This window comes from Petromyzon marinus, chromosome 66, assembly GCF_048934315.1.
Source record: "Petromyzon marinus isolate PM22_M1 ecotype Great Lakes invasive population chromosome 66, UKy_Petmar_22M1.pri1.0, whole genome shotgun sequence".
Taxonomy (NCBI): Eukaryota; Metazoa; Chordata; class Hyperoartia; order Petromyzontiformes; family Petromyzontidae; genus Petromyzon; species Petromyzon marinus.
The window spans coordinates 9,236,382-9,264,019 of NC_133732.1; the positions used below are offsets into that span (position 1 = coordinate 9,236,382).

At 47.8% G+C, this 27,638-nt stretch overlaps 1 protein-coding gene across 2 annotated transcripts; it reads left to right on the forward strand.

Moving 5' to 3' along the window:
* Nucleotides 1–262: 262 nt before the first annotated feature.
* Nucleotides 263–27,601, forward strand: LOC116956661 (uncharacterized). 2 transcript variants are annotated; one of them, XM_032978432.2, is made up of 7 exons: nt 263–373; nt 8,310–8,369; nt 9,115–9,323; nt 11,880–12,044; nt 13,117–13,238; nt 15,905–16,094; nt 17,179–27,601. In XM_032978432.2, the coding sequence occupies exons 2-7, from the start codon at nt 8,360–8,362 to the stop codon at nt 19,456–19,458; spliced, it is 2,976 nt and encodes a 991-aa protein (XP_032834323.2). In that variant the 5' UTR covers nt 263–373; nt 8,310–8,359; the 3' UTR covers nt 19,459–27,601. The 2 variants fall into 2 exon arrangements, with proteins under 2 accessions (XP_032834323.2, XP_032834325.2); XM_032978434.2 differs by having other exon boundaries at nt 9,118–9,323.
* Nucleotides 27,602–27,638: the final 37 nt, after the last annotated feature.

The window sequence follows — 27,638 nt, forward strand, 5'->3', positions numbered from 1 at the left end:
AGTTCAATTTGGGGGTGGGGGGCGAGGCGGCGGGGGGGGGGGAGGTGGGGGGCTGCCTTACACACCTGGTGAAATATAAATCAATCAATCAATCGAATTTGTTGTTTTAGTTTCGTATTCCTACCCCCCCCCCCCAAAAAAAAATCATGCACGATCATCGATTTCGATTCCGCCTTTCGTCCTCTCACTCCTGCAAGTTGCCCAACAGCGATGTTGAAATGTTGACTGCCCTCCCACCCACCCTTGTTGTTTTGACACCGAGGGAGCGAACCACACAACCAGCGGGTCACCCGCACGCGATACGCACAGAGCCCACGGTGGTTTGGGGGGGGGGGGCCCACATCGAGAGAGACAGAGACGACCGAGGGACCGCGTGAGTAACCCAGCGATGTTCATCGTCAACGCGGCGGACGGCTCTTTGTTTGTTGTTCTTTCATTGTTCTCGTGTCATTGTCGTTGTTGTTGTTGACGATTGGGGCTGTGTAGCAAAACAGAGATTACCTCCCAACCCATACCCCCCCATCCCCACCTCGTATGGACTTCGACGGAGCGTTGGGGGGGTCAAGGTGATGTCAGCGAGCTCCTTCTGAAGGGCGGCACTGGCACGAACGTTCATCTCAAAACACACACACAGAGACACACACACACAGAGAGACACACACAAAGAGACACACAGAGACAGACACACACACAGAGACACACACACACAAAGACACACACACAGAGACACACACACAGACACACACTCAGCACACACACACAGAGACACACACACAGAGACACACACACACAGAGACACACACACAGACACACACTCAGCACACACACACAGAGACACACACACAGAGACACACACACACAGAGACACACACACAGAGACACACACACAGAGAGACACACACAGAGAGACACACACAGAGACACACACACAGAGACACACACACAGAGACACACACAGACACACACACAGAGAGACACACACACAGAGACACACACAGACACACACACAGCACACACACACAGAGACACACACACAGAGAGACACATACAGAGACACACACAGACACACACACAGAGAGACACACACACAGAGACACACACACACACAGAGACACACACACACAGACACACACACAGAGACACACACACAGAGACACACACACACAGACACATACACACAGAGACACACACACAGAGACACACAGAGACACACACACACAGAGACACAGAGAGACACACACAGAGACACACACACAGACACATACACACAGAGACACACAAAGAGACACACACACAGAGAGGCACACACACAGAGACACACACAGACACACACAGAGACACACACAGAGACACACACACACAGAGAGACACACACAAGGACACACACACACAGACACACACACAGAGACACACAGACACACACACAGACACACACACAAACACACACAGAGACACACACACACACAGAGACACACACACAGAGAGACACACACACAGAGACACACACAGACACACACACACAGAGAGACACACACACAGAGACACACACACACAGAGACACACACACACAGAGACACACACACAGACACACACACACAGCACACACACACAGACAAAACAACAACAACCGCCATTCGCCACTAAGTGGCGGTGACGTCACCACGACGCTTGTGCCAGGCTATGTGCACCCTGAGGCCACGTGAAGTGTCGAACGCCCGCTGGCAGGAGGTCACGGGGCAGACCCAGGTGCCACGGGTCGACTGACTGAGATGACTGGCTGATGCACCACCTGTGCCCCCTACTGTGCCAACCTGCTGTGCTTTAGCCACCCGGCGCTCCGCTCGTTGTTGTGAGTGTCGCTCCTCCGCCCTCCGTTGTTGTTGGAGGGCGACTGCCTCCAACTGCCCAGTAGCAGCGTCCTTCACGAGCCTCCTCCACAGAGGCCAATCTTGACACCGCTGGTACCAGTCATCGGCAAGTCCACTCAGCTCCACGTCCTCCTGTACCACATCACTCCATCTCTTCTCTAGCCCGTGCCGCGCCCGCTTAGCTGTTTCGGCATGCGGTGGCTGGGCATGCGGGCTACATGACCCAACCATCGCAGCCTTCCCCGCCGTAGGAGCTCACCGATGGGACGTTGCCCAGATCTTTCAAGGATTTTTGAGCTCCTAACACAATCCAATCTGGTTAAACCCAGGATGGATCGTAGGCAGGCCAGCCTAAATGTTTCTAACCGGCGAAGATGTTCCATTAGGGGGGTCAACGTTTCGCAAGCGTAGAGAAGGGAGGGAATGACCGTGGCCGAGAAGACCTGAAGCTTAGTGCGGAGCGACAGACCAGGTAGCTTCCACACAGCGTTACGCAACCGATGAAAAGATATTGCCGCTCGACTGATTCGGAGTGAGACCTCTGCTGTTAAACTGGAGCCAGTCATAAGCACACTGCCCAGGTATGGGAAACTCTCCACTCTCTCCACAACTGCCCCATCACCGATTGGGAGTTGTGGGGGTGGAGTGTCCGATGGTACAAAATACCCAGGCAGGTGCTTAGTTTTGGTGGGGCTGATGGTAAGGCCCCACCTCTTAGTGGCATGCTCCAGTCTCAGCAGCAGCGTCTCCAACTCCTCCTCCGAATGTGCAGCTATTACCAAATCATCAGCATACATAACGTGGTTGAGCAATAGGGAGCCATCCCTTGACCGCACCCGGGCGTCGATCAGCCTCCCATTATATCTGTACCATATGGAGATTCCCCCGGTACAGCTATTGAAGACTTCACGAACTACGTGGTCAAAATAGATGTTAAATAATGTGGGAGCCAGAGGACATCCCTGTCGCACCCAAAGGTTAACAGGGAATGGCTCTGACTCCCGGCCGCGTAGTTTTACCCGGGCCCGCTCACTATTATGAAGGTCCTTAATGATCGTGAGCAGAGGGTCCGTTACTCCAAAAGCACGAAGAACAACCCATAGCCCAGGCCTACTGATGGTATCATAGGCCTTGACCAGGTCAATAAAGCAGAGATGTAGGTCTTGTTGGAATTCCCTACACCTCTGCTGTAGCAGACGGACAGAAAATATGGCATCCGTGCAGGACCGCCCTTTCCTGAAACCGCATTGGGGCTCCGCAAGCCTCTCCTCAGCGTGCCTGGCAAGGCGATGTTGAATAATCCTTGCCAGGACCTTTCCCGGCACACTGAGGAGTGAGATGCCCCTGTAGTTGTTACAGTCTGTGCGGTCCCCCATCTTAAAAAGGGGGACCACCAGGGCATCCTTCCAATCCTGCGGAACCCGTCCAGTGGTCCAGACTGTTGTTATGATGTCATATAGGGCAGTCTGTGCACAAACGCCGCCCTCCCTCAGCATTTCGCTTGGGAGATCATCTCTGCCCGCTGCCTTTCCTGGTCTCAGACTCCGGATCGCCCTCAGTACTTCCTCAACAGATGGCACCTCAGCCAGCCACTCACAGGGGGTGACTTCTTCCAATATTTGAGGCACCGCAGCCTCAGCAGGGTCATCCTCACTTTGTGCCACGATGTTTTCCTGGCTGAGGGATTTTCCCTCCCCCAGGACCTCACAGAAATGCTCGGAGATTGGATCACCGTTTTTTCCCCTAATGATGGTAATAGGTGTGGCGCTGCAGATTACTTTTTTGATGGAGTTAAATAGAGATTTGTGATCACGGGCCACTGAGGCAGACTCCATCTCCTCAGCAACCCGCGACCACTACCCATCCTTGCAGCGCCTCACGGCTCTCCGAACCTCCGAGCGAAGGCTGCGGTAAGCCTCCTCATTCTCTGACGTGGGATTCTGTAGCCGATGACAGTGGGCCTGTCGCTTTTTCTCAACCATCCTGAACACCTCCTCTGTCAGCCAGGGTCTCAGGGGAGGTCTGGACCGCGTACCCAAAGCAGCCATTTCAGCTGCATGAGTCACAGTCCTAAACCTCGCCCATTTACCCTCGACATCAGTAGGAGTCGGGCACGATGCCAAACCCAGCCGCAACCGATGATGAAATTCTCGCTTGCAACTTTCATCAGATAACTGAGACCAGGCCACTTTAGGTTGGAATGGGGTCCTGGGTGTACACCCACCACCGGAGTGGAAGAATGGCAGGCGCATCTTACAGATGACTAGTCGATGGTCAGAGGGCAGATCAGCTCCACGGTAGGTCCTGGTGTCAAGGACATGGGCTCGCATCCGCTGGTCTGTCACTATGTAGTCCAGCAGATGTTCTTGCTTGGACCTGGCATGCATCCATGATGTTGTGTGGATGTGCCGATGCCGGAAATGCGTGTTGGTAATTACAAGCCCATGGGCTGCACAAAAATCTAGCAGCCTCCTACCGTTGTTATTGAGCTGATCTGGCCCATGCCCTCCAATCACTCCAGACCAGGTGCCAGTATCATGACCAACTCGGGCATTGAAGTCACCCAACATGATGACTCTATCCCGAGGGGCCACTTTAGCCAGCACCTGTGACAGGAGGTCATAGAAGGCATCTGACTCATCGGCTTTGCCTGCATCCCTCCACGGATGTTCATCTTCGGTGGGGGCATAAGTAACCACGACCACCATTCCTCGCCTCCGGTTGATGGGAAGGCGAGCCTAAAGTAGCCTGGGACTTACAGCTTCCCACACCTCACCGCCACGCTCCAACGCCCCCTTCATTCTTTTGTTCAAAAGAAGAGCCACACCCTGTTGTTTGGCAGTCTGCTGCCCCGAGTAGAGGACTGTCCACCCCTCATGGTGGCAGGAGCCAGAGCCGGTCCACCGGACCTCCTGAATGCCACACAGATCCAGGCGGTACCGGTCCAGCTCCCGACAGAGGAGTGGCAGCCTCTCCTCCGCAGTGAGCGTTCGAACATTCCACGTGGCCACCCGGAGTGGCTTTTCGTTGTTTCTGGAGGAGCCCCGAGGGTAGATATTCAATCTCCTGGCTCCACCAATTGGGGTTTGGCCAGGAGACGTCATAGACGCCTGGCCCCCCGGGCCTCCGGCACAAGCTTATTAGTTACATATTTCAGTTTAACTCGTGGTTTAGTGGTAATTAACTGAAGGTGGAGGGGTTACCAGCCCCTCGCACCCGTCAACGTACACACACACAGATCCACAGACACCCAGACCCACAGAGACACCCACAGAGACCCACAGACATCCCCACAGAGACACCCACAGAGACACCTACAGAAACACCCACAGAGACACCCACAGAGACACTCACAGAGACACCCACAGAGACACCCACAGAGACACTCACAGAGAAACTCACAGAGACACCCACAGAGACACTCATAGAGACACTCACAGAGACACCCACAGAGACACCCACAGAGACACCCACAGAGACACTCACAGAGACACCCACAGAGACACTCACAGAGACACCCACAGAGACACTCACAGAGACACCGACAGAGACACCAACAGAGCCACTCACAGAGACACCCACAGAGACACTCACAGAGACACCCACAGAGACACCAACAGAGCCACTCACAGAGACACCCACAGAAACACTCACAGAGACACCAACAGAGCCACTCACAGAGACACCCACAGAGATACTCACAAACACCCAGACCATAGAGACACCCAGAAACACCCACAGAGACACCCACAGAGACCCGCAGACACCCAGACCCACAGAGACACCCACAGAGACCAACAGACACACAGACCGATAGAGGCACCCAGACCCACAGAGACACCCACAGAGACACCCATAGAGACCCACACACACCCAGACCCCTAGAGACACCCATAGAGACCCAAAGAAACCCACAGATTAGCACGATTGGCTACGTACGGTGCGAAAGAAGTTCAACGTACACACACACAGATCCACAGACACCCAGACCCACAGAGACAGCCACAGAGACCCACAGACATCCCCACAGAGACACCCACAGAGACCCACAGACACCCAGACCCACAGAGACCCACACCCATGGAGACACCCACAGAGATCAACAGATACTCAGACCCATAGAGACCAACAAAGACCCACAGATTAGCGCGGTTGGCTACTTACGGTGGGAAAGAAGTTCAACACACAAAGACAAAGATCCCCCATATAGCCTTAACAGACTGTTGGGGCAAGTGCTGTTAACGAACACCTATGAAGGTCGGCACGGCTCACGAGGGGGTGGGTGGCCAGCACCACGCCCGACCGCCTTTGTCTCTCCAGTGGCGATGTTTACACACCGCACCAGGGACCTAGGGGAGGCCCAGGACCGGTTCAGATAATCGTCACTGGTGTTGGCCGTGAGCGGGATTCGAACTCGGGTTGCTGGGTTCGTAGCACAGTGTAACGCTAACCACTACACTACCGCTCCCTACAACATACACACACAGAGATCCACAGACACCCAAGACCCATAGACACCCACAGAGACACCCCATAGAGACCCACAGAGACCCACAGATTAGCACGGATGGCTACGTACGGTGCTAAAGAAGTTCAACATACAGATAGACACACATACCCAGACGCATGGAAACCCACAGAGACCCATAGATTAGCGTGGTTAGCTACGTACGGTGCGAAAGAAGTTCAACATACATACACAGAGATCCACAGGCACCCAGACCCATAGTGACCCATAGAGACTCACTGAGACACCCATAGAGACCCACAGATTAGCACGGTTGGCTACGTACGGTTCAAAAGGAGTTAAACGTTTACAAATACACATAGGTCCACAGAAACACCCCATAGAGACCCACAGAGACCCACAGATTAGCGCGGTTGGCTACGTACGGTGCGAAATTAAGTTCAACACACATACACACATACGATACATACACGGGCTATATACGTGTATGTATGCCTCTGTTGTTGAGTCACGTTGTCGGCAGAGGGCAGTGTATTGACCCAGGGCCGTGTGTCTGATGTGAGGGGGCATTAAAAGTGTCCCCAGGCTTCGCCCACCGGCTCAATGCTGCCCCCTAGTCGCAGCGTGGTGTGGCTTGATGCACGACAACAATGGGAATTGTCGTTTCGAAATTGGTGGCGCAATTTCGGTCGCGTCCAGGGACATCTCCTCTATAGTAATAGGTTTTACTCTTTTAACTGGCACAAAAAAACTGACACCTTTATTCAAGGCATCATATCTGCAATAACCACAACACAAGCAGTCAAAATGCAAACAAAAGAGACAACTCTGATAATAATATGCACTGTCCTTAAATTTGATTGGTCCACACCCGAGACGGCTTTCTTTAGAGCCTAGTCTCCACTGGTGTTGGACCAGAAGACGCCAAAAGAAGACGCCAAAAGGTCCAACACCAGTGGAGACTAGGCTCTAAAGAAAGCCGTCTCGGGTGTGGACCAATCAAATTCAAGGACAGTGCATATGATTATCAGAGTTGTCGTTTTGTTTGCATTTTGACAGCTTGTGTTGTGGTTATTGCAGACATGATGCCTTGAATAAAGGTGTCAGTTTTTTGTGCCAGTTAAAAGGGTAAAACCTATTACTATATCTTGTTCCTGGCAAAGGAGGTCTCATAATGTAAACTTCTCCTCTGCTTACGAACAATCGACTTAGGAACTTTCAGAGATACGAACGAACCCTGTCCCGTATGTCCAGTTGCCGTCTTTGTCCGATGTCCAGCACAAAATCCGCTGTGGCTTCTGCTGCTGCAAGGATGAGCGGAGTTGATGTGATGATGGGGGCCGTCCATAAATGACGTCACGCGATTTTGGACGATTTTTGACCCCCCCCCCCACTCGTCACACGGCGTCACAAAAAGTCAGGCCCCTCCCCCTCAAATATGACGTCACAAAGCTCCGCCCCCCCCCTAAAATAAAGCATGCTTCAAATCGCTTTAAACTATTGCCATTGTAGTGCGTGTTTAATGTGGCGCTGGACTCATGTTGTCGGAGTGTTGATATAACAATTAGTGTTGTTATAACAATTCTATTTTATTTAAAGTTGCGCATTTTTATTTGACGTCCCATTTCCCAAACCCCCCCCCCCCATCGTCACACATCATCACAATAATCTGACCCCCCCTCCTCCCTAGGTGCGTGACGTCATTTATGGACGGCCCCATGGTTTATAGCTCCCTTGACGAGATCGGCAGCGAGGTGTCGTGGTGGTTCATTGGTGTCAAAGCATTTTGCGTGCGTGTGTGTGTGGTGTAACGAGTTTTTCCTGTTCGTGTTTTTGTTTTTTTTTGTTGTGGTTGCACCCGATTCGAGAGCCGAATGGCTCACAGGGCTCTACCAAATAAATAAACTGAAACTGGAAAAATAATGTATTCGTTCGGCAACGTGACGATTGTGTTGACTTTTGTGACGTTGCAGGGAAGGGCTCTTCCGATTGGGGAGCGCACTGCAAGGGGGCAGCTTCAGACATGCAGACAGGTAACGCTAATTTCTATCAAATTGACGTGCATTAATAGTACAGGGACCTCCTCTACTTACGAAGGAGTTAGGTTCCAGATGTTCTTTTCGTAAGTCGATTTGTTCACAAGTCCAACTTTACTCCCGTCCATTCCAAACACGTTGTAGGGCATGTACACTAAACACCGGGAATGTTTTTAAAAGTTGTAGAATCTCCTGTAAAAAAGACATGCAAACTCCAAACAGAAGGCGTCAGGTTCGGGTTCGCACCCACGACCTCCTGTATACCAGGCGAGGTAGTTAACATCTCCTAGCCACCGCTTGCACCCATAAGCTTGAGATTCAGTGAAGTTTTTTTTCTCCCCCCCCCCCTCCCGGGGTAAATGCGACATTAAAATAAAACAAATTATGACCCCTGTCATGAATTAATTCCCTGTCATGGGGTGCCACGGTGGCTAAGAGATGTTAACTACTTCTCCGAGTATGCAGGAGGTCGTGGGTTCGAACCCGCCCCTGACGATGCATGCAACTGTATATTTGGAGTCTGCGTCTCTCTCTCTCTCATCATCACCACGGTGGCTAGGAGATGTTAACTACCTCGCCTGTTATGCAGGAGGTCGTGGGTTCGATCACGACCCCCCGACGCCTGCCGTCACCCATGATAGCAGCTCACCGAAGTGCCTCATCATCGCCACCGTCATCGCCGCGTGGATCAATTTCCATCGAGAGCGTCGACCCACCGCTCTTTTTTTTTTGTGCATGCCAGCAGAATGGACCCCGCCGGCCGTGTCTCCCTCCCAGAAGTCTCCGCGGCGAACATTCTTCAGGAGGAGGCACCGGGAGGACACATGGCCCTCCGAGAGGGCCCAGCTCGGGCAGCCCGAAGCCGAACCCCCGGAGCCCCACCAGCGCCACCTCTTCGGATGCCCCATGGAGGACCTCTGGGAGGAAGGGCTCGCGCCCCGGGCAATCAGGGTACGGGGGCGGGGGGGGCATTGCGAAATACGAGATGTGTGTGTGTAGTACAAATGTGTCGTTAAACCCGCCACCACCCGACACAGCCAAATATGAAGGTTTGTCACGTAAACAGAACGTGGCCAATTCATTACAGCACTAACCGGTTCTGTGTTGGAGAGCAAATACACAAACATTTACAATCTGAGTACTGAGTACAATTACAATCAGTACGTTACTAGTACAGCACTAGCCGCTTGTGTGTTGGAGAGCAAAGCTATATACACTACACTATACACTACTATGAATTACACTATACACTGCACTATATACTACACACTACACTATACACTACACTTTTGGCTAGCTGTCGAACTAAGATGGTCACAGCATCGTAGGATGCTTTCAGATCCTATATACACTACACTATATAATATACACTACACTATACGCGATATACTACTATACCTTACACTCAATATACACTGCTATACACTACACTATACATTACACCATACACTACTATACACTACACTATACACTTTTGGCTGACCATCGAACAAAGACGGTGGTCACTGCATCGCGCGGAACTTTCAGAAGCCCTTCTGCGGCCGTCTGGAACGCTCTTCCTTCCGATATTAGGAAGCCACTGGACGCTCTGCACGTTTAAATAATCATCTCGAGTGACAAATTCATATCTTTAGAACTGCTTTTTGTTGTTGTGTTAAGTTTGTTATCCCCCCCACCCCACCGCACCTCCAATTGTAGAGACCCAGAAAGACACCCACGGAGACCCGCAGATTAGCACTGTTGGCTATGTACGGTGCAAAGAAATGTCACCGTACACATACACAGAGACCCACAGACACCCAGACCCATAGAGACACCCACAAATACCCACAGATTAGCGCGGGTTGGCTACGTACGGTGTGAAAGAAGTTCAACGCACACACACCCGCACCCTTTGACCTTATTGTGAGTCGAGTATGAGACCAGCAAATGTCCAACCTGAGACAAACGCAGAAAGCAACAAACATAAATCTCTTCATGGCCTTGCCCCACCGCACCTGGCTTCTCTCACACTATGTCACCTTCCGCCCGCTCCGCTCTCGACCTCTTTGACTCCTCCCATTCCCACCCCGTCCACTCTCCTTGTGCGCAATCCACCGCTTCCACTCCGTTTCCCTACACCTGCAACAAACTTCGCCTCCACGTGAAGCAAGAGGCGACCCTCTCTCCCTGTTAAGTTTCCACTTCTCCCTGGCTCAATCCTTCCCCTCCACCCCTAGGTACCCACCGCAATTCCTGCTCCCACTAAACCTCCCTCCCTATATCCCCCCCCCCCCCCATCCGTATTCACCGCATCACCTTTGGCTGCCCTCATTGTACCACTCATAAGCCTTGTGAAAGCGCCTTGGATAAAGGCGCCATGTCAATATAAGCCAGAGAGGCCTTAGCAACCAATATTATCCGTAAAGGTTTTTTGAGGTTTGATTGTATAAATGTGGCGGGCTTAACGACACACGTATGTTTGCGCGATCTAACCCCCAAACAAAAACCTGTACTATGGAAGAACACATATACGTATATACCATGAATTCAATCAAATAGATAGGGACTTCATGGACACACTGTATACACCGGGTGCTTCAAAGAAATGTTAACACTTAGCTGGGACTATCCTTTTTAATGGAAAAAGGACGGATAATACTACTACACTGTAACATGATTAACAAATGTATGTTAATATCTTCCGAAAGTCTCCACGTGTTCGCCATCGTTGTCAACGCGTGCCTGGAATCTTCTCCAGGTGATCTGCAGAGCCCCGAGGAGGAGGCACATTTCTTGCGGTGTTGTTTTTGCAAATTCTCGGAAGTGTTCACATTTTCTTTGGTTCTTTCGGTAAAGTCACGTAGAATGAGAATAAAATAATACAATAAAATAAGACAATAAAATTCTCACGACGTTTCGGCCACAACACAAGCAGCCTTCTTCAGGTGAAAGAACAGAACTGTCGGGACGACAGAACTTCAATTAACGCCGCTAAGATTCGCAGCATCTTTTAAGCTCGGTGCGAGGCGTGGCGAGTCTTGAAAAAAGGAGTTGACATATCACAGCAGGAGAATTTAGCATTGAAAAAAACTGAGGGATTAGCTTGTGACAGAAATAGCTGTGTTAAAGTCAAAGTTTACATATCCACAGAGGCATTAAGTATATGAACGCTAAAGGCCTCCAATTACCAACTATTATAAAGTAAACCATAGCGTATTTTAAGCTCGGTGAGAAGCATGAAGTGCCTTGACAAAGGAGTTTACATATCAGAGCAGGAGAATTTAGCATTGAAATAGCTGAGGGATTAGCTTGTGACAGAACCTGAAGAAGGCTACTTGTGTTGTGGCCGAAACGTCGTGAGAATTTTATTGTCTTATTTCATTTTGTTATTTTATTCTCATTCTACATGACTTTACCGAAAGAACCAAAGAAGATGAATCCTTGCAGTCACGAAAGCTTCAAATCGAGTGTTCACATTGTTGTGAAGCGCCCTGTGCATGCACGTGTGCATTCATTTGTGGACAGGAGCTCCTAGGACGGCTCTGGAGGCGAGCTCCCTGGGAGCCGGGGGTGTTCAGGCGAAGCCCGGGTTTCCGCACCTCGCGGGAAATCCGCAACAAGATCAACGCCAACTCCCCAGCCGGCCAATGGGAGCACGGCTCGCCCGTTGCCCTGGCAACCATCCTCAAGGTGCATTCTGGGAGCGCTGTGACGACACCACCCTGTCGTCACAATCGAATCATAAAACAACAACAAAAAACCGCCTTGAACGTCGTCGAAGTTTTCGCCTCTCGACGATTTTATTTTTCTCGTGAATGGCAATTGTGGGTCGAACATCCACCCGTGGCTGACACGACCAACTATCGTGCGAGATTCTCTTCGGCTAAGACTGCGCACGGTGATAACGCAGTCAATCTGGTGGGTCGAACATCCACTCGTGACTAACACGACCAACTATCGTGCGAGGTTCTCTTCGTCTAAGACTGCACACGGTGATAACGCAGTCAATCTGGTCATATTTACAAGATCACTTACGCCAGGTGGCTCAAATGTCAGAACACTTACCCAGAATGCAATGCTGAATTCCTAATCTTTGGTGTACGGTGCTATATCAGGAATATTTTGGGAATATTTTGATGTTTTTTTCCTGGATTTTCTGTTTGCACAGTCACACAAAGTCACTTTAAGATGTTTTCTTGTTCGTGTTTTTGTTTTTTTTGTTTGTTGCGGTTGCACCCGATTCAACAGCCGAATGGCTCACAGGGCTATGCCAAATAAATGAAACTATGAAACTATGAAAACTAATCTAGGCATCATTGTTGTTTTTTTTTCCTCAAAAACTAACTTTTCTGTAGCTATGTTGTTATTTGACCAGGTAAGACCCCCACTTGAGCTGCGTATATCTTGTTGATAAGTGACCTGGCCGCAAATGATCGCCCAACGAGGTGGAATATCATCGTAGTAGCAGAATACGCTACACGCAACAGAGATGTGTCTGTAACTGTGTGCGTGTGACTGTGTGCGCAAGTGATTCTGTGTGACTGTGTGCTGTGATTCTGTGACTGTGTGCGACTGTGAGTCTGTGTGACTGTTTGTGTGACTGTGAGTCTGTGTGACTGTGTGTGTGACTGTGAGTGTGACTGTGAGTCTGTGTGACTGTGTGTGTTACTGTGAGTCTGTGTGACTGTGAGTCTGTGTGACTGTGTGTGTGACTGTGAGTTTGCGTGACTGTGTGCGTGCGCGTGTTCACCGCTTGCTCCAGGAATTCCTTCGCTCCGTCCCTGGAGGGTTTTTCCCTCGCGACAGCTACGAGCAGTGGGTGGCTGCCGTGGGCTGTCCGGACGACCCCTGGGAACCAGAAGCCACCGTTCGGAGGATTGAGACGTAAGCCTCCCCCATAGCCTCCATCTCTCCCCCTACCCCACATTGATTAAGTTGCTGAGCTAGCTGGCGAGGATTGGGCAAAAAACCGATATGTTGGAGAGTAACTAATTGCCACATTTCAATAAGAACTAATTGCCACGTAGAATCAGTGTGCGTTTAGCGTATTTGGATGCTATACATTTCCACACGGTGGTGATGATGATGCTGATAAGCCACTTCGTTGAGCTGCCATCATTTGTGATGGCCAGGTTGCTTCTGAAAAAAAGATCTACATAGCTCAGTTGGGCCCTACCTTGTAAAATAAATATAGTTTACAGTTTGTTTATAGTTTACATATAGCACGTGGGCTTTCACGACCAATGTTATTCATAATGGAGTTTTTTTTTATTAGATCGCGTAAATATAAATGTGACGTGAAACCCGCCACCACCCAACATGGTCAATTAGTAAGGTTTGTCACTGAGGAATATTCTCTCTGTGGTCGCGTCCTCCGGTTTTTCTCTCCACATTTAGAATCAACATAACGCGTTTAGAGTATTTGGCTCCTGCTACTGGTAGGAGCCTCCTGGTTACACCAGCCCACAGGGGATTATTGTGTCCGTCCGTCCGTCGTGCATCCAAAAATGTGAGGGGTGGGACTGGGTGGAGAAGGGAGGGTGGGGAGGGGCTGGGTGGGGAGGGGTGGGGCTGGGTGGGGAGGGGCTGGTCACCCCGTGGTGTCCTTATAAAACTCAACGTTTAACCTACTCACGCTGGCTTGTGCCCGCCCTCACAGTCGGGCATATTTGCGGAATACACCACGTGCCGCCGTTGACCCTGGCCATTGACCGAGCAACCCAACGTTCCTATCAGCTCCCTCCGCAGTAATGTGTTAAATGTCCACATGATGATGATAAGCCACTTGGTTGAGCTATCATTTGTGATGGCCAGGGCGCTTATAAAAAATAGCTACAGTGAGGGAAAAAAGTATTTGATCCCCTGCTGATTTTGTACGTTTGCCCACTGACAAAGAAATTATCAGTCTATCATTTTAATGGTAGGTTTATTTGAACAGTGAGAGACAGAATAACAACAACAAAAATCCAGAAGAACGCATGTCAAAAATGTTATAAATTGATTTGCATTTTAATGAGGGAAATAAGTCTTTGACCCCCTCTCAATCAGAAAGATGTCTGGCTCCCAGGTGTCTTTTATATAGGTAACGAGCTGAGATTAGGAGCATACTCTTAAAGAGAGTGCTCCTAATCTTAGCTTGTTACCTGTATAAAAGACACCTGTCCACAGACGCAATCAATGAGATTCCAAACTCTCCACCATGGCCAAGACCAAAGAGCTCTCCAAGGATGTCAGGGACAAGATTGTAGACCTACACAAGGCTGGAATGGGCTACAAGACCATTGCCAAGCAGCTTGGTGAGAAGGTGACAACAGTTGGTGCGATTTTTCGCAAATGGAAGAAACACAAAGGAACTGTCAATCTCCCTCGGCCTGGGGCTCCATGCAAGATCTCACCTCGTGGAGTTGCAATCATGAGAAAGGTGAGGAATCAGCCCAGAACTACACGGGAGGATATTGTCAATGACCTCAAGGCAGCTGGGACCATAGTCACCAAGAAAACAATTGGTAACACACTACGCCGTGAAGGACTGAAATCCTGCAGCGCCCGCAAGGTCCCCCTGCTAAAGAAAGCGCATATACATGCCCGTCTGAAGTTTGCCAATGAACATCTGAATGATTCAGAGGACAACTGGGTGAAAGTGTTGTGGTCAGATGAGACCAAATTGGAGCTCTTTGGCATCAACTCAATTCGCCGTGTTTGGAGGAGAAGGAATGCTGCCTATGACCCCAAACACACCATCCCCACCGTTAAACATGGAGGTGGAAACATTATGCTTTGGGGGTGTTTTTCTGCTAAGAGGACAGGACAACTTCACCGCATCAAAGGGACGATGGACGGGGCCATATACCGTCAAATCTTGGGTGAGAACCTCCTTCCCTCAGCCAGGGCATTGAAAATGGGTCGTGGATGGGTATTCTAGCATGACAATTACCCAAAACACACGGCCACGGCAACAAAGGAGTGGCTCAAGAAGAAGCACATTAAGGTCCTGGAGTGGCCTAGCCAGTCTACATACCTTAATCCCATAGAAAATCTATAGAGTGACCTGAAGGCTCGAGTTGCCAAACGTCAGCCTCGAAACCTTAATGACTTGGAGAAGATCTGCAAAGAGGAGTGGGAAATCCCTCCTGAGATGTGTGCAAACCTGGTGGCTAACTACAAGAAACGTCTGACCTCTGTGATTGCCAACAAGGGTTTTGCCACCAAGTACTAAGTCATGTTTTGCAGAGGGGTCAAATACTTATTTCCATCATTAAAATGCAAATAAATCTATAACATTTTTGACATGCGTTCTTCTGGATTTTTGTTGTTGTTATTCTGTCTCTCACTGTTCAAATAAACCTACCATTAAAATTATAGACTGATCATTTCTTTGTCAGTGGGCAAATGTACAAGATCAGCAGAGGATCAAATACTTTTTCCCTCACTGTACATAGCAGCTTAAATACCTGGCAACAATAGAAAATAGTTTCAGAGTTTTTAGTTTCACATGGTTACAACGATTAATCCCACAGTTTTTCCCCACGTTTCCTGTGGCCACCTCCCAGAATGCTGTGCAGCGTGTCGCTCGAGCGTCGCGCTCTGATTGGCTCGGTGTTCCGCCTGCTGCGCCGCGTCGCCGACAACGCGCACTGGAGTCACATGACCTCGTTCAGCCTATCGGTGTGCACGGCTCCCAGCATGCTCTGGGCCCCCGGAGAGATCGACCGAAGGCAGGAGGGCGACGTCATCGACAAGGTCGCTTTAATAAAAATAATAATTAAATAATGACAATAATATATACTAAGAAGAATAGGTTTTTAACCCTTTCTAGCAATAACACGGGAGTTGTGTTAAGATGTTCAAACACCAAATAAAGCATCATCAAGTCTGCATTAACCACACAGTACGTGCGGCAAAACATGCAAACAAACATGCTCTGCTAATAATAATGTATGGCATTGTGTTTGAAACTGGTTGGCCTACTACACCAGAGACAGCAGCCATCTTTATGGCCTTGCCTCACCACCAGTGGCAAAATCTGTGGGTCTCTATGGGTCTGGGTGTCTGTGGGTCTCTACGTATGTATGTTAAACTTATTTCGCATTGTACGTAGCCACAACCGTGCTAATCTGTGAGCTTCTATGGGTCTTGGTGTCTGTGGGTATTCATTTATGTATGTGTAGTGACTAACTCGGAGACGATAAGACTTGGAGGCACTTCTTTATTAACGAGCACCATCGGGATTAACACACTCAATATTTAGTCCGTCTGTTATCGGCGACGGAACTCAGCCAGGACAGTTGGTAGGCTGTCTGACTAGCGGCGCCCCGAGATGGTAGAGACAGAGAGGACGATGAGAATAATGGTGAAGATGACGAGAAGAATGGCGACGATGAACTTCAACAGCACGACGGGGATCCCACTCCAACAACAGCCCCAGGGTCCCCCACAGGGGCCCCTCTTATAGAGTCAGCGTGGCCTCGCTCCACCCCGGCCACGCCCCCTTTCTGGAACCTGCTAGCGGGTTCCTGGTGGGCCCCTTCTGTGACCTTTCCCCTAGATCCCCCTCTCGTTTATATCCTGGCCTGTTGACGTCAGGACTGCCGTACGCCGCGGATCCCCATTTCCGCCAGCAGCCAGCGCTATGCTACTACACATGTATGTTGAACTTCTTTCGCACCATACGTAGCCACAACTGCGCTAATCTGTGGGTCTCTATGGGTGTGTGTGTCTGTGGGTTTCTGTGTATATATACACACGTTCTTTCGCACCGGACGTTGCCAACCAGCCTCGCCGAGTGACGTCCGCTGCTGTCACTGTCGCTCTGTGCCACCTCCAGATCGTCGCCTTCGTGCAGTTTCTGATCGACCACTGCCACGAGGTGTTTGGGGAGGTGGATGCTACGGATGACCCCAACTTCGACCTCCCAGACAATGGGGATCGCGGTGATGCTCAAACCAGCCACACGGCTCATCACCACCACCATCAGCTGCACGTCAACCTTCCACTCATAGCCGAATCTGACCTCCAACTCACTCCCGATCCAAGCACTGATATCCAATTGACTCCTAATACAAACGCTGACGTCAAACTCACCCCTGAATTAACCACTGATATTGAACTCTCTCTTGATCCAAACACTGAGTCCAAAATCACTCCCGATCTAACCGCTGAAATTCAACTCTCTCCCGATCCAAGCACTGACCTCAAACTGACTCCCGATCTAACCACTGATATTCAACTCACCCCCGACCCACACACCGACCTCAAACTCGCCCCTGATCAAAATGCCGACCTCCAATTAATTTCCCACCGAAGGACTCACCTCAAATTTCACCCCATCCAAAGCGTGAAGGTGATTGTCAGCGCCGATCCAACTGCTCACCTCCCGTTCAGATGCGATCCAAGTACCGGTGTCCACTTTGACCCCAATCCAACGTCCGACCTCCAACTTAATCGTGATCTGAAAACCGACGTAAAGTCCGACCATGGTCCAAGCACGAGCCTCAAGTCTGTGCACGACCAAAACGTCGAGGTCCAACTCCATTCTGATCCAGACGCTCACCTCGGACTGGACCTCGCGCCTGATTTTGAACGCGACAACGAGGCTGATGCCAAGGAACCAGACCCTGACCTGCACCTCGAGCTGTCACTCGACCTCGACGTGGATAAATCACCCCGGCTCGAAGCCGGAGGAAGCATCGACTGTCACCTCCACCCTGACTCAAACGTTGACCCCGCCGCTGACCTCGAGCCCGTGGCGGTGGCGATCGCCGCCCGACGTCGCCCGGCGGACATCGAGGAGAGAGCCGGAAATTCCCGCATCAGGGGCACCACGTTTAGCATCGGCTCCAAGTTGGGGACATCCCTCGTATTCCACTGGAGCCAAATCGCTCATGAACAAGAGCCCCCCGGAAACCGTGGGGCGGACGCATCACGGTCCGTATTGCAGGCGCGACGCTGCGGATCGGAGGCCCGGTTCTTCGGATCGGAGGAGGCGCGAGGCTCTGGATCGGAGGCGCGGTTCTTCAGGTCGGAGGAGACGCGACGCTCCAGATCGGAGGAGGCGCGGTGCTCCGGATCGGAGGCGCGGTTCTTCAGGTCGGAGGAGACGCGACGCTCCGGATTGGGGGCGCGGTTCTATGGGTCAGAGGAGGTGCGACACTCAGGCGACGGCAGGCGGCCGGAGCAGAGAGACTTCCACTGGGATTCGTGGAATCCGAGGCAGCAGACGCGGCCGGGGGTGATCCGGAAGCTCGTGAGGCGCGGCAGGAAGTCCGCCCCACAGGAAGTCGCCTTCACAGCGGCGGCTGTGAAGGCTTCGGCCTCGTCTATTCAGTCCCCATTGGGTGTCAGACGATCCACCAGTCCCGTTAACTTTTCTGTACCGGAAGCCCCAAATGCCATCCCGCGATCGCGGCCTGGGGCCATCAAAAGGGTCGTCCGCTACATTGAGCACCGCGTGCCCAAGGGTCAGGGCATCCCGCGGGACGAGCGGTTCTCTCCGCCGCTCGTGCACCATTCCCAACGGAGCAGTCGCCTCTCCAAGCACGAGTCCTGGCCCAGGACCAAGGGAAGGCCGTCGAAGTCCGAGCCTTTCCAATCGGACACAAGGTGTCTGACGCTGCCCTTTCAGTTCTCCAGCCCGGAGGTGCGGGCTCCCGCCCCTGCGTCCCGTCCCGGGGCCATCAGAAGGGTCACCCGTTACGTCATGCACTCCACTCCGAAAAAAATCCACGATGTCTCGTGGGAAGGTGACGAAGGTCTCCCGGAGGAGGTCGCAGGCACCCCACCGACGGGAGAGGCCCCTAGCTCGCGCCCGGGGGGCACCCCTCCGTTCGATCCGCGGGGAACCCCTCGACGGCCCCCGAGCTCCCTCGCCTCCTCCGACTCGGACGGCTCTGGCGGCCTCCGGGTAATGGTGAGGGTGGCGCGTACGGAGGGGCGCAGGCACCGGCCCGCTCCACTCGTGGCGCTGGGCCGCGGCGTGGTTCACGTGGCCAGGCCGTCGCCGCCGTCGGCGCGTGGCAGTCGCCGGCGATCGCTCGCTCGCCGGTCGTTCACGGACGCCCGCTGCGCTCGCCTGCCACGCAGGGTCTGGCTGTACCGGACCCTCTGAGCTGTAGGAGAGTGTGACGCCGCGCCCATTGAGGCTGTGAGGGATTTTGTTTTTTTTCATGAGTTCAAAGCTAGGCTGTAGGAGAGTGTTTAACATGCGTATGGACTTCCGCGACCACTAACATATAAGCCACTCATATTTCAACATTCGCCTTCGAGGTGTTGGCTGGTCGGACGGCTCAAATAATTAGAAGGGCACGTAATCTGAAAATAAATATACATCAGCTTGTTATCCAACAATCCCATAACATAGCTTACGAGGGCAACCCTACACCGCAGCCCCACACTGCTGCTGCTGATGATGATACCCCGTGGTGGCTAGGAGATGTTAACTACCTCACCTGGTATACAGGAGGTCGTGGGTTTGATCCCGACCCTGACGCCTGCTGTATATTTGGAGTTTGCATCTCTCTTTCCCCGGTGGTCGCGTCGATTTTTCTCCGGGTCCTTCGGTTTTTTCCCCTCCAAATGTATAGTCAATGATGAAAGGCCACTTCGTTGAGCTATCATTTGTGATGGCCATGTCGCTTCTGAAAACGAGCTGTATAGCTCAGTGGGCCTTACACCTGCTAAAATAGAAATATTATCTATAATAAATGGTTTTTTGGAGTTCTTTTTTTGGGTTAGATCACGTAAAATATAAATGTATCGTTAAATCCGCCACCACCACCACCACCACCAACCGACATGGCCAATGATTCAAAGTTTAGTCACGTAAACAAAACGTTGCCAATTCGTTACGAGTTCGGCACTAAGTGGTTATTGTGCATTGGAGAGCGTAAATCCACAGCGACATTGCCAATTCGAGTACACACAAAAATAAACATTTCTTATGAGCTAAACAGAGATAGGACGACACACGAAAAGGATCGCGGTGAATTATCAGTGGTGTGGAAGTTTCAACGAAACTATTTTATTTTACCGGGTATAGTGCATAATGAAGGTGTATGTTTTTTGTTGGGTTACATCACGTAAATTATAAATGTGTCATTAAACCCATCGCCACCACCACCCGACACAGCCAATTAGTAAAGGTTTAGTCACGTAAACAAAAGGTGGCCAATTAGTTAACAGTTCAGGACACTAACTGGATGTTGTGTTGGAGAGTAAACTCACTACAATATCTACAATTCGAGTAGCTGGTGACGTTTCGCTGGTGATTTCAACAACAGCAAGCATCATTATCAGGTTGACTTGCCAGAATTGTGAAGAAATCTTCCTTTGTCATCATTATCATCATGGATGCCATCCAGTGGCGTAGTAACTGCATTATCAGTGGTGTAGTAACTACATTATCAGTAGTGTAGTAACTACATTTTCAGTGGTGTAGTGACTACATTATCAGTAGCGTAGTAACTACATTATCAGTGGTGTAGTAACTACATTATCAGTGGCGTAGTAACTACATTATCAGTGGCGTAGTAACTACATTATCAGTGATGTAGTAACTACATTATCAATGATGTAGTAACTACATTATCAGTGTCGTAGTAACTACATTATCAGTGGCATAGTAAACTACATTATCAGTGGTGTAGTAACTACATTATCAGTGGTGTAGTGACTACATTATCAGTGGCATAGTAACTACATTATCAGTGGTGTAGTAACTACATTATCAGTCGTGTAGTAACTACATTATCCGTGGTATAGTGACTACATTATCAGTGGTGTAGTAACTACATTATCGGTGGCGTAGTAACTACATTATCAGTGATGTAGTGACTACATTATCAGTGGTGTAGTGACTACATTATCAGTGGCGTAGTGACTACATTATCAGTGGCGTAGTAACTACATTATCATTGGTGTAGTAACTACATTATCCGTGGTGTAGTGACTACATTATCAGTGATGTAGTAACTACATTATCCGTGGTGTAGTGACTACATTATCAGTGATGTAGTAACTACATTATCAGTGGCGTAGTAACTACATTATCAGTGGTGTAGTGACTACATTATCAGTGGTGTAGTAACTACATTATCAGTGGCGTAGTAACTACATTATCAGTGGCGTAGTAAACTACATTATCAGTGGTGTAGTAACTACATTATCAGTGGTGTAGTAACTACATTATCCGTGGTGTAGTGACTACATTATTAGTGGTGTAGTAACTACATTATCGGTGGCGTAGTAACTACATTATCAGTGGTGTAGTAACTACATTATCAGTGATGTAGTGACTACATTATCAGTGGTGTAGTGACTACATTATCAGTGGTGTAGTAACTACATTATCAGTGGCGTAGTAACTACATTATCAGTGGCGTAGTAAACTACATTATCAGTGGTGTAGTAACTACATTATCAGTGGTGTAGTAACTACATTATCAGTGGTGTAGTGACTACCTTATCAGTGGTGTAGTAACTACATTATCAGTGGCGTAGTAACTACATTATCAGTGATGTAGTGACTACATAATCAGTGGTGTAGTGACTACATTATCAGTGGCGTAGTAACTACATTATCAGTGGCGTAGTAACTACGTTATCAGTGGCGTAGTAACTACATTATCAGTGGCGTAGTAACTACATTATCTGTGGTGTAGTAACTACATTATCAGTGGTGTAGTAACCACATTATCAGTGGCGTAGTAACTACATTATCAGTGGCGTAGTAACTACATTATCAGTGGTGTAGTAACTGCATTATCAGTGGTGTAGTAACCACATTATCAGTGGCGTAGTAACTACATTATCAGTGGTGTAGTAACTGCATTATCAGTGGTGTAGTAACTACATTATCAGTGTAGTAACTACATTATCAGTGGTGTAGTAACTACATTATCAGTGGTGTAGTGACTACATTATCAGTGGCGTAGTGACTACATTATCAGTGGCGTAGTAAATACATTATCAGTGGCGTAGTAACTACATTATCAGTGGTGTAGTAACTACATTATCAGTGGTGTAGTAACTACATTATCAGTGGTGTAGTAACTACATTATCAGTGGTGTAGTGACTACATTATCAGTGGCGTAGTGACTACATTATCAGTGGCGTAGTAAATACATTATCAGTGGCGTAGTAACTACATTATCAGTGGTGTAGTAACTACATTATCAGTGGTGTAGTAACTACATTATCAGTGGCGTAGTAACTACATTATCAGTGGTGTAGTGACTACATTATCAGTGGTGTAGTAACTACATTATCAGTGGTGTAATGACTACATTATCAGTGGTGTAGTAACTACATTATCAGTGGCGTAGTAACTACATTATCAGTGGCGTAGTAACTACATTATCAGTGGTGTAGTGACTACATTATCAGTGGTGTAGTTACCACATTATCAGTGGTGTAGTAACTACATTATCAGTGGTGTAGTAACTACATTATCAGTGGTGTAGTAACCACATTATCAGTAGTGTAGTAACTACATTATCAGTGGTGTAGTAACTACATTATCAGTGGTGTAGTAACCACATTATCAGTGGCGTAGTAACTACATTATCAGTGGTGTAGTAACTACATTATCAGTGGTCTAGTCACTACATTATCAGTGGTATAGTAGCTACATTATCAGTGGCGTAGTAACTACATTATCAGTGGCGTAGTAACTATATTATCAGTGGTCTAGTCACTACATTATCAGTGGTATAGTAGCTACATTATCAGTGGTGTAGTAACTACATTATCAGTGGTGTAGTAACTACATTATCAGTGGCGTAGTAACCACATTATCAGTGGTGTAGTAACTACATTATCAGTGGTGTAGTAACCACATTATCATTGGCGTAGTAACTACATTATCAGTGGCGTAGTAACCACATTATCAGTGGTGTAGTAACTACATTATCAGTGGTGTAGTAACCACATTATCAGTGGCGTAGTAACCACATTATCAGTGGTGTAGTAACTACATTATCAGTGGTGTAGTAACTACATTATCAGTGGCGTAGTAACCGCATTATCAGTGGTGTAGTAACCACATTATCAGTGGTGTAGTAACTACATTATCAGTGGCGTAGTAACTACATTATCAGTGGTGTAGTAACCACATTATCAGTGGCGTAGTAACTACATTATCAGTGGTGTAGTAACTACATTATCAGTGGCGTAGTAACTACATTATCAGTGGCGTAGTGACTACATTATCAGTGGTGTAATAACTACATTATCAGTGGTGTAGTAACTACATTATCAGTGGTGTAGTAACTACATTATCAGTGGCGTAGCACCTACATTATCAGTGGTGTAGTAACTACATTATCAGTGGCGTAGTAACTACATTATCAGTGGCGTAGTGACTACATTATCAGTGGTGTAGTAACTACATTATCAGTGGTGTAGTAACTACATTATTAGTGGTGTAATAACTACATTATCAGTGGTGTAGTAACTACATTATCAGTGGTGTAGTAACCACATTATCAGTGGCGTAGTAACTACATTATCAGTGGCGTAGTGACTACATTATCAGTGGTGTAATAACTACATTATCAGTGGCGTAGTAACTACATTATCAGTGGCGTAGTAACTACATTATCAGTGGTGTAGTAACCACATTATCAGTGGTGTAGTAACCACATTATCAGTGGCGTAGTAACTACATTATCAGTGGCGTAGTAACTACGTTATCAGTGGCGTAGTAACTACATTATCAGTGGTGTAGTAACTACATTATGAGTGGTGTAGTGACTACATTATCAGTGGTGTAGTAACCACATTATCAGTGGTGTAGTAACCACATTATCAGTGGTGTAGTAACTACATTATGAGTGGTGTAGTGACTACATTATCAGTGGTGTAGTAACTACATTATGAGTGGTGTAGTGACTACATTATCAGTGGTGTAGTAACCACATTATCAGTGGTGTAGTAACTACATTATGAGTGGTGTAGTGACTACATTATCAGTGGTGTAGTAACTACATTATGAGTGGTGTAGTGACTACATTATCAGTGGTGTAGTAACCACATTATCAGTGGTGTAGTAACTACATTATGAGTGGTGTAGTGACTACATTATCAGTGGTGTAGTAACTACATTATCAGTGGTGTAGTAACCACATTATCAGTGGTGTAGTAACTACATTATCAGTGGCGTAGTAACTACATTATCAGTGGTGTAGTAACTGCATTATCAGTGGTGTAGTAACCACATTATCAGTGGCGTAGTAACTACATTATCAGTGGTGTAGTAACTGCATTATCAGTGGTGTAGTAACTACATTATCAGTGTAGTAACTACATTATCAGTGGTGTAGTAACTACATTATCAGTGGTGTAGTGACTACATTATCAGTGGCGTAGTGACTACATTATCAGTGGCGTAGTAAATACATTATCAGTGGCGTAGTAACTACATTATCAGTGGTGTAGTAACTACATTATCAGTGGTGTAGTAACTACATTATCAGTGGTGTAGTAACTACATTATCAGTGGTGTAGTGACTACATTATCAGTGGTGTAGTGACTACATTATCAGTGGCGTAGTAAATACATTATCAGTGGCGTAGTAACTACATTATCAGTGGTGTAGTAACTACATTATCAGTGGTGTAGTAACTACATTATCAGTGGCGTAGTAACTACATTATCAGTGGTGTAGTGACTACATTATCAGTGGTGTAGTAACTACATTATCAGTGGTGTAATGACTACATTATCAGTGGTGTAGTAACTACATTATCAGTGGCGTAGTAACTACATTATCAGTGGCGTAGTAACTACATTATCAGTGGTGTAGTGACTACATTATCAGTGGTGTAGTAACCACATTATCAGTGGTGTAGTAACTACATTATCAGTGGTGTAGTAACTACATTATCAGTGGTGTAGTAACCACATTATCAGTAGTGTAGTAACTACATTATCAGTGGTGTAGTAACTACATTATCAGTGGTGTAGTAACCACATTATCAGTGGCGTAGTAACTACATTATCAGTGGTGTAGTAACTACATTATCAGTGGTCTAGTCACTACATTATCAGTGGTATAGTAGCTACATTATCAGTGGCGTAGTAACTACATTATCAGTGGCGTAGTAACTATATTATCAGTGGTCTAGTCACTACATTATCAGTGGTATAGTAGCTACATTATCAGTGGTGTAGTAACTACATTATCAGTGGTGTAGTAACTACATTATCAGTGGCGTAGTAACCACATTAGCAGTGGTGTAGTAACTACATTATCAGTGGTGTAGTAACCACATTATCATTGGCGTAGTAACTACATTATCAGTGGCGTAGTAACCACATTATCAGTGGTGTAGTAACTACATTATCAGTGGTGTAGTAACCACATTATCAGTGGCGTAGTAACCACATTATCAGTGGTGTAGTAACTACATTATCAGTGGTGTAGTAACTACATTATCAGTGGCGTAGTAACCGCATTATCAGTGGTGTAGTAACCACATTATCAGTGGTGTAGTAACTACATTATCAGTGGCGTAGTAACTACATTATCAGTGGTGTAGTAACCACATTATCAGTGGCGTAGTAACTACATTATCAGTGGTGTAGTAACTACATTATCAGTGGCGTAGTAACTACATTATCAGTGGCGTAGTGACTACATTATCAGTGGTGTAATAACTACATTATCAGTGGTGTAGTAACTACATTATCAGTGGTGTAGTAACTACATTATCAGTGGCGTAGCACCTACATTATCAGTGGTGTAGTAACTACATTATCAGTGGCGTAGTAACTACATTATCAGTGGCGTAGTGACTACATTATCAGTGGTGTAGTAACTACATTATCAGTGGTGTAGTAACTACATTATTAGTGGTGTAATAACTACATTATCAGTGGTGTAGTAACTACATTATCAGTGGTGTAGTAACCACATTATCAGTGGCGTAGTAACTACATTATCAGTGGCGTAGTGACTACATTATCAGTGGTGTAATAACTACATTATCAGTGGCGTAGTAACTACATTATCAGTGGCGTAGTAACTACATTATCAGTGGTGTAGTAACCACATTATCAGTGGTGTAGTAACCACATTATCAGTGGCGTAGTAACTACATTATCAGTGGCGTAGTAACTACGTTATCAGTGGCGTAGTAACTACATTATCAGTGGTGTAGTAACTACATTATGAGTGGTGTAGTGACTACATTATCAGTGGTGTAGTAACCACATTATCAGTGGTGTAGTAACCACATTATCAGTGGTGTAGTAACTACATTATGAGTGGTGTAGTGACTACATTATCAGTGGTGTAGTAACTACATTATGAGTGGTGTAGTGACTACATTATCAGTGGTGTAGTAACCACATTATCAGTGGTGTAGTAACTACATTATGAGTGGTGTAGTGACTACATTATCAGTGGTGTAGTAACTACATTATCAGTGGTGTAGTGACTACATTATCAGTGGTGTAGTAACCACATTATCAGTGGTGTAGTAACTACATTATGAGTGGTGTAGTGACTACATTATCAGTGGTGTAGTAACTACATTATCAGTGGTGTAGTAACCGCGTTATTATCAGCTCAGGGGGTGGTGCGGTAATTCGTCAGGTGGGGTCACCCGAGTGTTGTGATTTGTCTCTTCGCACGCTCGCACCGAGAGGCTATTATGATGAGTAGTAGATATCGCAGCCTCCTCCTCTTGCCCTAATTCACATCATCGCCGTGAACAGCTCACGGTCTCGAACATTTAACGCTGTAGACGGGGAGGGTGGGGTGGGGCACTGTCCCGGTCTTCGCAAAAACGCAGCCACCCACAGTTTGCGCTTTGCAATATAATGTTACGGCTTCGATGAAATGCAAATTAAACGTGGAACGTAAATGAAAGCGTTTTCGTCAAATAAATAAATTGTAACCGCGTTTTAAGTGTTCGCTTCTTGTTGTTCTGTTGACACCCAACTTTACTTCCATGCTGCCTCGCACGACTCAACACGTTCCACGCCTCATACGACACAAAGAGCTGGGTGACATCAAACCATCTGAAGCTTAACTCGATGGCTGCGATATCCCAGTGTCGGATAAGGGGCCGTCCATAAATGACGTAACGCGATTTTGGACGATTTTTGACCCCCCCCCCCCCCAGTCATAATAATGAAACACGCTTCAAATCGCTTTAAGCTATTGTCATTGTAATGCGTATTCAATGTGGCGCTGCACTCTGATGTTGTAGGAGAAGACATTTATTAAAAAGTCTATTTAATTAAGTAGAACGTGTTGTCTGTATTTATTTAAAAAGTTGCG